Source organism: Capsicum annuum, chromosome 3, assembly GCF_002878395.1.
Source record: "Capsicum annuum cultivar UCD-10X-F1 chromosome 3, UCD10Xv1.1, whole genome shotgun sequence".
Lineage (NCBI taxonomy): Eukaryota > Viridiplantae > Streptophyta > Magnoliopsida > Solanales > Solanaceae > Capsicum > Capsicum annuum.
In genome coordinates this window covers 215,465,007-215,480,120 of record NC_061113.1, presented here as the reverse complement: position 1 = coordinate 215,480,120, position 15,114 = coordinate 215,465,007, and the positions used below count along the sequence as shown (strand labels likewise).

The following is a 15,114-nucleotide window of genomic DNA, read 5'->3' as shown; positions in this document are numbered from 1 at the left end:
CAAACTTGTCAAGAACAACTAGAAGTTTCAACACCTTTAACATAAGATCAAAATGACCTTTAATAGAAGTGTGTTAATCAATATTCAAAAGAAAAGAGATGAAGCAAAAATTGAGCCAAGTCCTCCGATTACATGGAGTGTCCTTAAAGAATTAATTCCCCTCAAGTACCCAAGGTTACAGAATTTTTCCTCCCAGGCTAAAATGGCTCACAATCCGACAGAAGTGGTACCTCAAACTATTATATTCTTCAACCCGACTCAACAGGAGATGATCAGAATGAGTTTTTAGAAGACAAAAAGTGTTTTCAACTTTCAAAAATGATGTTTCTACCTGAGGAATGAGTCAGGTAGTTATAGCCATTAGGTGTCCCTTCAGAAAAGAAGCATCGGTTCTAGAAAATTACATTACTTCTGAACAGTAACTTTATCTGCATCCAGTCTGTAATGGAAATGCGCCTGACCAGCGGTTGCAAGTGACATTTCGCCTATTCCAATGGCTTCTATGCCAGGCAGAGCCAGCTTCTGTGTTCGCAGGTCACCCTTTTTCTAAAACAGTGTGACTGTTTCTCTAAAGGTCACGTTCCTTTTGAGATGTATTGCGCACGTGTAACACCCCGAGTCTGTACCTCAAACGTTACACGGTGCTCATAACCTATGACTAGTACCTGCTGTAATCACTAAATAATAATACTGTGTAATGCAGAAATTAGGCAGAAATTTGCCATAAAGTTCAAAACTAAAATCAAAATACTGAATACTAAAAATCAATTTTGAAAACTAAACATCTTCCTATAAATACTCAAGTCCGAAAGCCTCGAACTGCATGAAGGTGGAGTTGATGGGATAAGTCCCCAACTAACTTCGACTACTAAAAATATACTGAAAATGCTAAAATAACGACTCTGTCCTTGAACTATGAGGACTCACCAATAAGTCTGATACTGATGGTTTGGGCTGCAAAGTGCAGTCAGGAGCCCATGCATTTGAACCTATGATATAAGACATTATAACGCACAAGAAAGGTATGTTTCAGTACTTTGAATGTACTAGTATGTTAGGTGAGGTAAGGTTGAATGCATGGGATCATATGCATGAATAATAACTAACTGAATGGCATGAATGTAACTGAATGAGAGTACATGTATATCTGAAACTACTGTAAATGCTGATTATGCAATGATATGCACATAATTACGTGTTGTAACTGAGATCATATTAACACTGTGTACTGAATTCTGATAACTAAATGACTGATATCTGGGTTTACTGATACTGAATCACTGTATTCTAGGTGACTGTTTTTGATAGTCCTGATTCTGTAAAACTAAACTGTGTTCTGTACTGAGCTAGGTGACTGTATATGACAGTCCTGATTCTAAAATTGAACTGAGGTTTTTTTTTATACTGAGTCTGAAACTAAAACTGTGGGAGTGTTCATCTAACCAGAATACCCCGAGTATGACTGAGTTGGGGTCCAACCTATGACCCAGTTAGAAGGGTGTTAGCACCTTACCAAGGGATACTAATAATGGTTATGAGTTAACCCTCTCTGATAGGAAGCTCTTTCGTCAACCCTCGCTGGTAGGAAAACTCGTACGAGATATATCAATCCTAGACTGGCAGAGAGACATCTCATCCTACACTGACTACGTAGTTCTGTAACGCAGGGATTGCTACTAAGGGTCAAACCCTTTACTGACAGGAATGCCCTTATCTCTGGGTTCACTCGGTGTTGATTCCTACTCCCAACTGAATAGACACTAAACTGATTTCTAGACTGTACTAGGATTGATTGAATTGTTACTGATCGTGTTGTATATCTGAACTAGACTGAGTTCTGATAACTGACTAAGTACTCTAAGTTTTATTAACTGGCTGAATGTACTGAGTTCTATTATTTGTCTGAGTACTACTGGGCGTGACCTCAATGAGACTATTTTAAAACTACTATAAATCTAGGTAATCAGTTAGATTGTCGGGTATTAGATACTCCCAGGACTTGATAGCATAAATTGTAAAACATAGCACAATCTTGAAGACATGATAGCTAGACACATTGTCACCATTCATTCATTGAGGCATTTTAGCAAACACTTGCATGACATAAACTTGTATACATGCTAACATGATATAATTTCATTACTCAAATCACATGAACAATTCATCAAACACTTGGGGAGCAAAACTTATACACATGACAATACTACAACATGAAAGCATCATGATCAAAATTCCGAACTCACAAATTCAAAGGCTTTTAACACTAAACCATATAACATCACGCACACATGCTATTTGTTTCTCAAGAAACTTGCAATTAATCATGGATTATAAACCCAACTACATCATAATCATAAATACAATCACATTCAATATGAATTCTATGAAAGAAACCAACTTGTAATTTAAAAGGGGTTTCTTGAACTCCAAGGGTGGAAGGAAACCCTTGAATGAACACCTAACATACCTTGATGCTTGAATTCGTGAAGATTGATGGTGAGTTCTTGAAGTTTAAATTTGAAATCAAAAGCCCTAGGGTTTGTTCTTGAGAGAAATTTGAGAGAAAGTGAGTGTTTTTGCCCTAGGACTGATTTAATCTCGTGTTTTTGTGGCTGAATACGAGTGAAAAATGACCTAATTACCCTTCTGGACGCAGGCTTTTAATGACTGAAAAACGTGTCCAGCGATGCGCATACCGACGTGATGCATCGATGGCATTAACGCGATGACCAACGCGCCGCGTCGAGTTCGCGTTGGTTCACTGAAATTGCACTGTAAACTGGGGAAAAATTTTCCATTGACACGATGCATCGAGATCGCGTTGACCCACTGTTTTGGTCACCTGAATATGATTCAAACGAGGTCCGAAAAATTCGAAACTCACCCGGAGTGACCTATTGACTCACCTGATCATGATTCACTCCAAGGATTGACATTTTAAGATCATAAGGATCGTTGAATAGGATTGCCAATCTTATAGCATCCGTTTCCATGGAGTTTGAAATGCTGGAGAAAATTATTCCATTGGATATTTGGATTAAAACTTCACTTGTTTTACAAGTTTTGAATAAAAATTAATCTCACCGATCGCCGAAGCCGAGCAACGATGATGGTGCGACGCACCTTTTTGTTCTTACCTCACTATCCATGTGTAGATGTGTTTCTTAATAAAAACACATGAAAGTTTCTTTCTCCCACCAATGTGGGAGAATTAGTAAATTTTTCTTATTTGTTTAGTGTATTTTCCTTTTTGAGCGTGATCTCATTTTTTCCTCCACCAATTTCCTCCATTTATCATTCACACATTCAACTTGAACCCAACAAGTATTTTCAAGGAGTATATAACCTTTGGTTATCCTGATGAGATAGAGTGATGGTTTTAATCCCCTTGGAAACCTCATTCAAGCATGATTCCATCATGCTAGCCGTCTCTTGGGAATTGCTGCATTCCCCACGTCCATATCGATTAAGTTTTCTGTGGCCGAGTAGTTAACTTTTGAAACTTGAGTCCGTAGTTATATCTGGAGGCTTTGAAGGAGTATCCTGAGGAGATGGAACCTTCACCCTGGGCAGGGGCGGATCCAGAATTTTTAGTGAGGAGGTTCAGTAGTAAATAATTTCTTTGATAATCTCAATTTTCTCCACTGGTTTTTTCTCGTCGATTCACTAACATTTACTCTGCACTTTAACCTTTTTGATAAGAGGGAGTTGTTCGAACGGCAAGCACCCCTCACTTCTAACCCAAAGATTGTGAGTTTGAATTACCGATCAAGGAGGGAGCTCCAAGGAAGGATCAAAAACGAAAACTTTCTTCTTCCTCACATTCATCCTCACCCCAACCCACCTCTTTTTTTTTTTTTTTTTTTTTTACCTATAGATGCTTATTTTCCAACATTTTCTGTATTTCCCTTCTTTAGAAATTGGCGAAGGAATTAGGGGGATGTCATATGCTTTAGTTGCAATTATCTGTGTGAAACTTTAGTATAAAAAATTACAGTCATCTTGGAAATTTGCATTGTTCTTAAGAGTGATATTTTAGTTGATAAATGAGATTTTTTATCAATATTTTACAGTTGAATATGATGTTTGAATTTTAGAGATTACTAGTTGGTCAAAGCAAAATACAAGTAGGTTTGTATTTTTTGAAATTATTAGTTTAACCGCACGTGCCTCGCATGTGTAATTTTTGATTATATAAAATTAGACTATTTCATCTATTACGAAGTTTTTAGTGAAGTTCAAAAAGTTTAAAACATATATTTTATTATAAGTATATATATATATTTTACCACCAGAAGTTTCAAGTGGATAATAAATTAATATATTGTAGAAGTAGATGTAGATTTATAGATTTTTTAATTATTCTTAAAATCAAGTTTAGTTGATTTAGCTACACTAAATACAATATTTGGTTAAATAATAAAAATGATTACAATAATTAAATTCGACATATTTTGAAAAATGTAAAGATGGAGAATTTATTTGTAAACATCTTAAATATAAGGGGAAAAGGTCAAAAATATTCCTCTAGTTAATTGGCTAAGTTTGTCCTTCGTTATATTTTAAGCTCAAATAAACTCCTACCGTTATCGAAGTATGTAAACATACCCCTCATTTTAACGATTGTCCACCATGACCTAACATTTGATGAGGTGGATGCCACATGGCAATGCCACCTCACTGCTAGAATTTTTTTCTTACCTTTTTATTTTGTTTGGAGCAATAAAACCTGTAAGTGTTCATTTTCTTTAAAATCTAAATTATGTTACAGTAACCATTAAGTAAATCTTTTCTCAGACTGCTAGAATGGATTGGGTACAGCAGGGCATATTTGTGTAAAGTGCTACCAAGTTAAATGATAAAAAAAAAAAAAATTGAGAGACGAAAATACAAAAGTAACATAATATATACACAAGCCTCATATCGATCTTCTTTGATCATCGCTAAAATGACAACATATAGTGCTAGTGCTCCGGGATTATGATATTCTTCGATTGATTATTACTCTGTAGTGCGATATCTCATTAGGTAAACTTAAATTACCGCACAAGACTTCTGCTGTTTTTCTTCATAACTGCTTCAATAATAGAGTTAATTTTTCATTTCAAATTTTATCCTTTTTGTTTCAATAACTGGGTCAATTTTTTCAATTAGAATTTCATCTTTTTGTGTGGCTTACGTCTAAATGCACTGATATTTTATTGATGCAAGATTCAATAAGTCTTGAAAAGGTTTCGGATTTGACCTTATACCCATATTATGAAATGGATTCAAGAATTGTTATGGATTCACTGAGGCAACCATTTGTGTAGAGATAATTCAAGTGGTATCTGTAAATCTTGATTCATGTATAATAATGGGTGAAAAATTGATGGATATTTTTGTTTTTGGATGATAATTTTGGGGTAGTTCTGAAACTATTGAAAAAATTGATTTAATTAATTTTCCCAGCATTATGACTTAGCAATTTCACGATTTCACAAGAAGAAATTGAGCTTATTTCTTCTCCTCCGTGGACTATTGGCATCAATAAATATGCGGAAGAGCTCTTCTATCTCTGCCGCCGCAACTTCTCCCACAACCCCTTACATATTCACCTTTGGCCCTTCACACTTCCCCCATTCTTCAGCTATTTTCTCGATGAATTCCATATGTCGTCAATTTCTTTGATGGATACTTCCATATCAATTTCGTTGCTTGACTAACCCAAAAAGAGTTGTATTAAAAAATAATAAGAATTGCACACTGAATTATTTTTGTGAAAAGAAATTGAATGTGTACTATGAGTCTTAAATAGAACACTATTAATGAAGTGGAAAAGATACATCTATGGTTTGAAGAGAAAAGGAAAAAGGATAAAATTTGAAATGAAAAAAAAAATATTAAGAAATAAAACTCTAGTGGTGAGGTGGCATTGCCATGTGGCGTCCACCTCATCAAATGTTAGGCCATGGTGGGCAATCATTAAAATGAGGGGTATATTTATATACTTTGTTAACGTTAGGGGTATATTTGATCTAAAGTATAATGAAGGACAAACTTGGTCAATAAACTAAAGTAGAGAGATATTTTTGACACTTTTCCCTAAATATAAATAAGGTAAGTGAAATACCCTTAAATTTGTCAGCAAAATTTATTTAACCACTTGAGTTATCATTTATTTCAATTGAGCACTTAAACACATGATAAAGTATTTTCATTAGACATCTTTGATTTAGAAATAGTTTTTTTGTTTACTCTCATGGTCTATTACATTTTTAAGGCAACCATATACTTTAGATTCATAGTTTCATTGAAAAGCTTAATAACCTATCATGTTTCGTTGTTATTGACAATTCATAAAGTTGAATAATTTGACTTACTTTCATCCCAAAAGTGACGAAGTTTGACCTAAATATTTCATGCCACTTTAATCCCTCTTATTCATCAAATATTTGGTATATTTTTTTAAATAAATGAATAAAAGTTAAAGCTTTTGATAGAGACACGCTCTCATTGCCTTATACTTACTCACTAATTAACCCATCCACAGTTTTCTGTAACTCTGCTGTATTATAAAATAAAGTGATAAATTTATCAATATTGGCAACAGAATTTAAGTTCAGCATTCTCCAACTTATTCTTCTCAATAATTTTAAAACACTCAAAAGTAGGATACGGATACACATATCCAAAATCAATTTGCAAATCAACAAAGCAATAATCCAATCATCTACAAACACATGAAGCCCAACTCCGATTTCAGCTTAATGCAAACACTCAAGGTTCTTTTTTCGACTTTCATCTCTTCACTTTTCTCTAATTTTCAGAATTTATTTGATATTCAAATTAACCACATCAATTTCAGTTAAATGGTATAATATGTATATATTCCTATTGACTAAGTTGGACTATGTGTCATATTGACGACGAACAAACGTTCTAAATTAAAATAATGTATTTAAAGTATCAAAAATAATAATTATATGGTATCATTATTTGTATGGGAAAGGTTTCATAGTTATATTACATAATACCAATAAAAAAATAATTTGTACGTATAAGGTAAATTTCAACTCTATTTCAAAGTTTTAAATATTAGAAATTTTACATAGTTCAAGTAAGGAAAAATTTAACAATCTAATTTTATTTGATTTCAAATTTCTAAATATTAAAATAGTAATCAAATGTTTTGTTTTAGCATAAATTATAAATTCTATACAAAAAGAAGTAATTCTCTAAAATAGTAGTAAATGTCAAAACAAACAGAACATTTACTTAAGGGAAAAATACATATGTTAACATATTTAAGTACTTAATTATAAAAAAATAGAAACACTTTCCTCTAATTACATTCTATAACATATGTAGCATTATTTTAAGTGGTTCCTATTTTTTTGTCGAATAAATTTTTTACTGTGATAAAATCTCCCTTTTCACCCTTCCTTCTTTATCTTTCCTTAATTTAAATTTCTTTTTCCTATTTTTCCAAATTTTTTACTGTGATAAAATCTCCCTTTTCACCCTTCCTTCTTTATTCTTCCTTAATTTAAATTTCTTTTTCCTATTTTTCCGCCATTAACCATCACTCTCTCCTTAATCTTATTGCATTTTGCACGATTCTTGCACGATTTGTGATGAGGATTTGCTTCCCATATTTCAGGTAATTATTAATCGCATTTTGAATGTGAGTGTTTTACTTTTTTTCCTACTTTAATTCATCAAAAATTTAATTTTTAAGGATTTTGTATTTTAATGGATGAACACACTGCAAAAACACCTATAAACAGTGGTACAAGAAATATGAAATTAGTGTATGATGCACCATCTTTTAGTCTTGGGTTAACTCAAGAAGATTTAGTTACTGCTGTTTCAAATCCTTTACAGTTGAGGAAATCTAGTAGATCGAAAGAGATTAGGTCAAAGTTTCGCAACGACGAAGTGAAGATGATGAAAATTTTAAAAAAAAAAAAAGGGTTGAAGAAAACTCCTTCTCCAAAGGAGCAAAAACTAAAAAATGGTACGAGAAGAAAAGGAAATCTAAAGAAATTAAAGACGATGTTGACAAATCTTATGATGAATCTGAAGAAGAAAGTGAGGAAGAGGTATTTTTTTTTGTTTGTAAATGTATTATTTTTTTTGTGTTCAAGTAATTATGTATTTTCTGTTATGATGATATTTAGGGATTATGTGAAAATATATTGTTGAATTAACTACTCATGAATAGTATTTGAATATATATTTTTCTAGTATAGGTGATATGTATTTTTAGTATAGTTGATATGTATTTTTAGTACAGTTGAATAATTTTGACCTATATGTATTTTTAGTGTAGTTGATATGCATTTTTGAGTATTTGTATTTTTCAGTGTTTGTTGTATTTTTTATATGGTCAAAATACATATGCATGTTATTTTAGTTTAACTACCATAACAGGTTATTGTCTATATGTATTTTTAGTACATTTGATATGTATTTTTCAGTGTTGGTTGCAGTTATGATTTGATCAAAATACATATGCATTTTAATCATCTGAAATATATATGCATGTTATATATTTTTTTTGTTTGATTGAATTTTGTTTACAGATTAAGAAGTGGTAGTTTTACTTTGTATAGGTGATGTGGGACGAAATATTCCTTGTCAGAAAACTTTCAAGATTTGCACCGCACATGTGCTCGTACAGTGACAATGATATTTATGAAAGTATACGCACAATTTTAAACAAGGAACAGTTTAAAAACTTTTGTGAGAATAACATTTTTGGTTATTTTATGAAAAAGAAGTAGTGTGTAGTGCAAGCACAGTTGTGCAGATGCGTTATGACCCTTGAGGTGAAGAGTAGTTCTTCTTCTGGGATTATGATCGGTGCTAATGGCACCTCTTAGTTTTACTCCCATGGAATTTGCTATCATAACTGGATTGAATTGTGTGTCTGATAGGTATGACTTTATTTTTGACGAGGGTGTACCAAATAGGATGATTGAAAAGTATTTCAATGCGGCAAAAATTATACAGAAAAGGCAACTATTTCTAGCATTCACAGAGAAAGTATGGGAGGAGAACAATGATGAGGATGCTGAGAAATTTGCAATTCTGTATTTCCTACATTCATTTGTGTTGTCTAACATTGACACTGTTGTTATACCCCGTCTTCATTTTGATTTGGTAGATAGTGGTAGATATAAGAATTTTTCATGGGGTTATTTATCTTTTGAAGATCTGGCTAGAAGTTTGAACAACCGACTGAAAGCTGGGGGCAAATTTTATTTGATTCAGGGAATGCCACTGGCTATTCAAGTGTGGCTATATGAGTGTTGTTCAAATGTCCCACCAAAGATTTCATTAAAGGTTGAGAATCAGATTCCCTGATTATTAAATTAGAAGATGATTACACCTCGTCCACGGTATGAGTTTTTGATGAATGCTATGTTCAAGGACAATGACAAGGTTTGTTGTGAACAAATATATATGCATTGATATGTATTGTATTGTATACATATATTCTTTTTTATTTTCAATTGTTTAACATATTCTTTAACATATTATTTAACATATTCGTAGGTTGTATTTAAGAACATAGAGCCAACTGAAATAGAACTGGCAAAGCTTGAAATACCATAGAAGGATGTAACTGAAGATGAACGTTCAGTTGATTCTGACGATGACTTCCAGGATCCACCACCAAAGAAGATCAACGGACGTTCAAAGAAGAAACAGACGGTGGGTTCATCAACCCCAGTAGCGAAGAAACCTTCAGAGAAAAAGCAAGTCAATATTGTTGACGCGCATACCTAAACGAGGACCTCATCGTGCTGTCAAGGCTGTTGTAATGAAGACACCAGTATTCAAGCCAATTGCAACACGACAGGCTTCTTCTTCAAAAATGAACTAAGAAAAGAAAACAGCTAGGGTTATTTTTCCTCAGGTACAGTCAAAGGCAGATAGTCATGTAGAGGAAGTAGCCATGTCAAAGCGTGAGAGTCATGTTGAGAAAGAAACATTTATTTCTAAGAATTTTTTGATGCATTCCACGAAGAGGTAATTTTTTTTGTCAAATGTTTGTTTTACATTTAAAAATATGTGTTTACTGAATTTGTATGAATACAGGTTCGTCAAGAGTTTAAAGGAGTTCGTGAAGAGTTTACTCGAATTCGTCAATTAGTGAAGAAAAAGTTCAAAAAATGGTCAAAGCAATTGAACATAGAAAGGTAAAAGTTTTATTATTATATAATATCTACAGTATTAAAAAAATACATATGCAGAGTATATGAAAAAATATATATGCAGTTTTGCTAAAAATACATGTGAAGTTAATACAAAAAATACATATGATTTGATATAAAAAAAATACATATGAAATGTAATACAAAATACATATGCAGTGTGTCAAGAAATGTATTTTGATAAATACATATCCAGAGTTTGTAAAAAAATATATATGCAGTATATTGCTAAAAATACATATGTAGTTTATTCAAAAAATACATATGAGTTGATTTTCAAAAAATACATATGCAGTATGTCAAGAAATGTATTTTTCAACGCTATATATTTTTAGTGGGTTGGTATATACATATTAAGTGAAATCAAATAATAGTAGTTTATTCAAATTATACTTGTAGCAGCAATATGAAGATACAGATGTTGAAGCACAACAGATGGATTATGCTGATGTTAAAACATCACCACAACAATTCAGTCCTACTGTTGATCAGAATTTGGATGAGAATCAGGATGGTACAAAGGTAAAAAATAACTAAAATATGATTATTCTTTAGAGTGCACAAATGCAATTATTTTTTTTTGTGCAGTTATATGTTATTTTATATATAGTCCTGTATAAACATATACAACTGAATTTTTGTTTGAAGTTGGTTTAATTTTTTTTGCTTGTTTGCAAGGGGTGCACTGATTTGCATCTAGATAAAACAAACATTGAAATTGATTCTCAACATTTAATCCCTAATGAGCTTCTCCAAAGTATAAATTTGGATTATAATCTTTCTAATAAGATTATTCATCATGATGATCAAGTATGTATAATGAATTGAACTTCAGTTTATGTGATGTAAAAGTCATAACAATCCATAAGACAATTATATATTTTCTTTCATTTTTATTGCAGATCACTGATAAGAAATTGGATGATACAAATTTGTCTGATTCACAGTTTACAATCCCAGATAAGTTGTAATCAAGTCTTAATGCATACTGAAGAGAAAGCATCACGAGACATCCATTGGCAACTTCTGAAGAAGAACAAATCGATGAACATTTTAATGATAAAAAGTCTGAATCTGTTGTTCAAGATCATTGTCAGGTATGTATTATGAATATATCTGAGGTTACGTGGGTTAATTTTGACATAAAAAATAAACTATTTTCCATTTTTGAAGGAAAACAAAGAGAATGTTGGATCAAACTCTAAAGCATACATGCACGAAGAGGTTGATCTTGGTACGGAGGAGCAGATTATGACAACTCCTAAAATACAAGAATTAACCACTGATGAACAAAGGGATGAAACAGTTTTGCCTGATTCACAAGACACAATCCCTGATGACTTACTTCCTAGTTTGAATGTATACAGTAGTAAAAGCATCATTGTTCATCCCTCTGCTAATCGTGAACTTCAAACTCCTATTCCTAAGTTAAGGATTAGGCAATCATCCAAATTCAAAGAGTTACTTTACACGATGAAATTTAGTTCAGCTGCCAGTAAGTACAATTAGTTATATATTTAGTTTACAATGTAATATGTTATGCAAATATTTTTTACTAATTACCTTTTTGTATTATGTAACTATATAGAGAGCTCGGAAGGACACATACGTATATTCCCACAAAAACATCCATTTGTTTATCATCCGATTGATGGAATTGTGGATACGAAAATTGTCAACAAGTTCATGGATTGGATTTCTGAAGACCTTCTCAAAGTTCATGTTAAAAGGTATTTCTATTGAATTATTTAAATTTTTTTTTTAAATTACATTATGTTCTTATGATTTAACATATATTGATTAACAAAAAAAAAAAGGAAGGAAAATGCGGATCATTACAAAAGGGGAAAATCAACCATTCCAATGATGCATTTTCAAATTGAGACTGTTGAAGATAAAAACTGGTTCTACAGAATGGGGTTCGCTGATCAGTCATGGACCGACTCGGTTAGTATTTTTTTTTACAATATTTTTTTTACATTTATAGCACTACTTAAACTACATATTATGATAGTAAATACATATGTAGGTGCAAATAAGTATTTTTCTATGTGATTTTTTATTATATAAGAAAGGATGTGATGCACTTTAACTTACATATGTATTTTTATATTACATACACATGCTAAATTTAGTATACAAATAGTTTGAATTATCTAAAATTTGTGTTCTTACTTACTGCAGCATATTGATGTTTGCTTCTGCTACTTGAGGAAGAAGTCGAAGTATGACCCCAACAGGTCTTACAAATGCAGCACAGTAGATTGCAACTTTATGAACATAATTAGATCTGTTCATGATGTTTATTCTGCAGATGCTGAAAACCTTACGGTGGGAGGACATGTGGCACATCTTAATGAATACATAAATGGGTTCTGTATGCATGCTGTTGTACCATAGCATATAGTGGAAGATATTTTTATTTCAGTATATATAAAGGGAAAACATCATTGGGTGCTAGCAATTTTATCTTTCTCAGAGAGGTGCATATTCCTATATGATTCATATAAATCATCTGGTCATTATTCGGTTGTTCTTGATGTCATTGAGAAATTAGCTGCGATTATCTCATTGTGTCTTGAACATTGTGATTTCTACGTTAAGAAAGGAATTCATGTTGAACACCATCCAAGATACAAATACAAAGACTCCTCAGATATGTTTGATGTGTTATTTCAAGAGAGTTTGCCTCAACAACCAAGCAGAAGCTTGTAAGTTATTTAATTTACATATAACAAAATTGTATGTTTGTAAAATATATATTAAAGCATATATGTGTTCCTTTTTATTATTTTTGTAGGGATTGTGGTGTATATATGGTTACATATGCGGAGTATCTTTCTTATGGTCACAAAATTCTTGCGAATGAGTTCGACCCCAATGCACTCCGTACAAGATATGCTGAACGTTTGTGGGATTATGGGACCAGAAAGCAAGACGTAAATGCTCATAGTGATGTCGAAGCACCTTTGAGGCCTCCAAGGCAAAGTAGAATAACTAGTGTAACTGAAGTTTTTGATGTATGATGGATGATGGATTGATTACTTTATATAGTTTAGACGCTGGTTTATGGATATAGGTACTGATTATACAAACTAATTTTGATATTTTGAAGTGGATCCAATTGTAGGTTATAATAGTAGTAATTCAAGTTTAATATGAGTCCTTTATGTTGTTCTTCATTTTACTGTGTGATTTTGTTAAAAAATACATATGTATTATTCATATTATACTTAAAATACATATGCAGGAATTTTTATGCCTAAAAAATACATATGTATTGTTTTTAGATGAGAAAAATACATATGCAATGTTATGCCTAAGCAATCCAAAAATATATCTCAAATTTTTAGTTTAAAAATGTCAATGTTATGTTAAAATACATATGCAATGTTAGAAAATACATATGCAGTGTTCATATTTTGCTAAAAAATATGTAAGCATTATAAATAAAATTTAGCATAAAAAAAATATGCACTGTTAATAATAAATTTTTCTAAAATACATATTGTTCATAACTAATATTTATTTTGATATGTGACCAATTAATATGATTATAAATGAAAACTGAAATTATAGATAATTTTGAACTTTTAATACAATTCTGTAATTTATGGTGAGATTTTATTTTGCATAAATACATATGCAGTGTTAACATTTTTTTATTAAAAATACATATGTATTATACATTTAAATATATTTTTATCATATAAACACATATGTAGCGCTAAGATTTTGAAATTCAAACATAGATTTGCAGAATATGTCATATGTGGCTAAATCAATTAACAATTACGAACCAAATAAGTGTTTGGTTAATCAAAGTTACCAACTTTAACCTAAAAAGTATATTCAATGCTAAAAATACATATGAACTGCACATTCAAAATACATATGCAATGTTCAGATCTTTCAACATATACATATGTAGAAATCAGATTTAACTTTGTTCACTTGTCAAATCATGATTAAAAAAATAGTTCAAGTTTATAAAAATGAAAATAAAATTTTAAGCAATAATACGGAAAGAGAAATGTTTCATTTTTGATATTTCCTAGAGGAATGCCTATTATGACCCTTAGCCCCACAACCACCACATGAGTTGATGTTCTTCTTTTCAAACATATCCCGACCTGATTTTTCACGATTCTTCTTTGCAGGTCTTCCTGGAGGTCTTTTGTATTTTGGAGGCAGTACTATTTCACCAAGTACGCTCTCTGGAATTATCTTTGTGTGTCAATGGGCAGATGGGAACATCATATGTTTTCAAACAGTTTTTGGTTTAAACAAATCACAACAGTATGGCCCTTTCTTAAAATTCTTCTTCTCCAACGCCGCACAAGCATGTGCACATGGTATCTGATCTAGTTGAAATGCATTACATGAACATTTTTTTTTCTTTGAGGCAAATAATGTAGTATTTTTATTTGTCGTGTACCGTATACAAATATTCTGTGGATGGTACAACCTGATACAAAAATAAAAAGTTTAATGATATGCTACAAAAAGATGAAATTCATATTTATACGATATGTTGTAAGCACACCAGCATTTTTTCAGAAAAAAATACATATACAGAGTAAAAATACATATGCAGAGTACATAATAATTTTCTTACTTAACTTTTTTTAAAATGTTTCCATTCATTTAGCATTTAATGGAAGTTATTCTATTAATTATTTTTTTCATAAGTATAAATTCCAAAAATGTAAAAGGTCATACCGTCATATGAGTACACAAAGCCTCATTCTCTTTGAGTATGTCATAAAACTTTCCAATGAGTGGTGTGAAGGTATATGAATCCTGTTGCCTATTTTCGCAGTTCCATTTAGCAAACAATAATCGAACCTCCTAAAAAAAGTCATCAATTGACAGTTCTCTAGCTGATACAAGTACTCCATTTATTGAC

General features: G+C 31.7%; 1 protein-coding gene across 1 annotated transcript; it reads left to right on the top strand.

Annotated features, from left to right (window-relative positions):
* Positions 1 to 8,853: 8,853 nt before the first annotated feature.
* LOC124896808 lies at positions 8,854 to 14,568 on the top strand. The gene is made up of 13 exons (XM_047408653.1): positions 8,854 to 9,147; positions 9,655 to 9,750; positions 10,605 to 10,727; positions 10,884 to 11,015; positions 11,108 to 11,151; positions 11,200 to 11,302; positions 11,379 to 11,700; positions 11,794 to 11,935; positions 12,023 to 12,152; positions 12,390 to 12,582; positions 12,634 to 12,916; positions 13,006 to 13,193; positions 14,366 to 14,568. Exons 1-13 carry the CDS (start codon positions 8,854 to 8,856, stop codon positions 14,566 to 14,568), a joined length of 2,253 nt encoding a protein of 750 aa, XP_047264609.1.
* Positions 14,569 to 15,114: the final 546 nt, after the last annotated feature.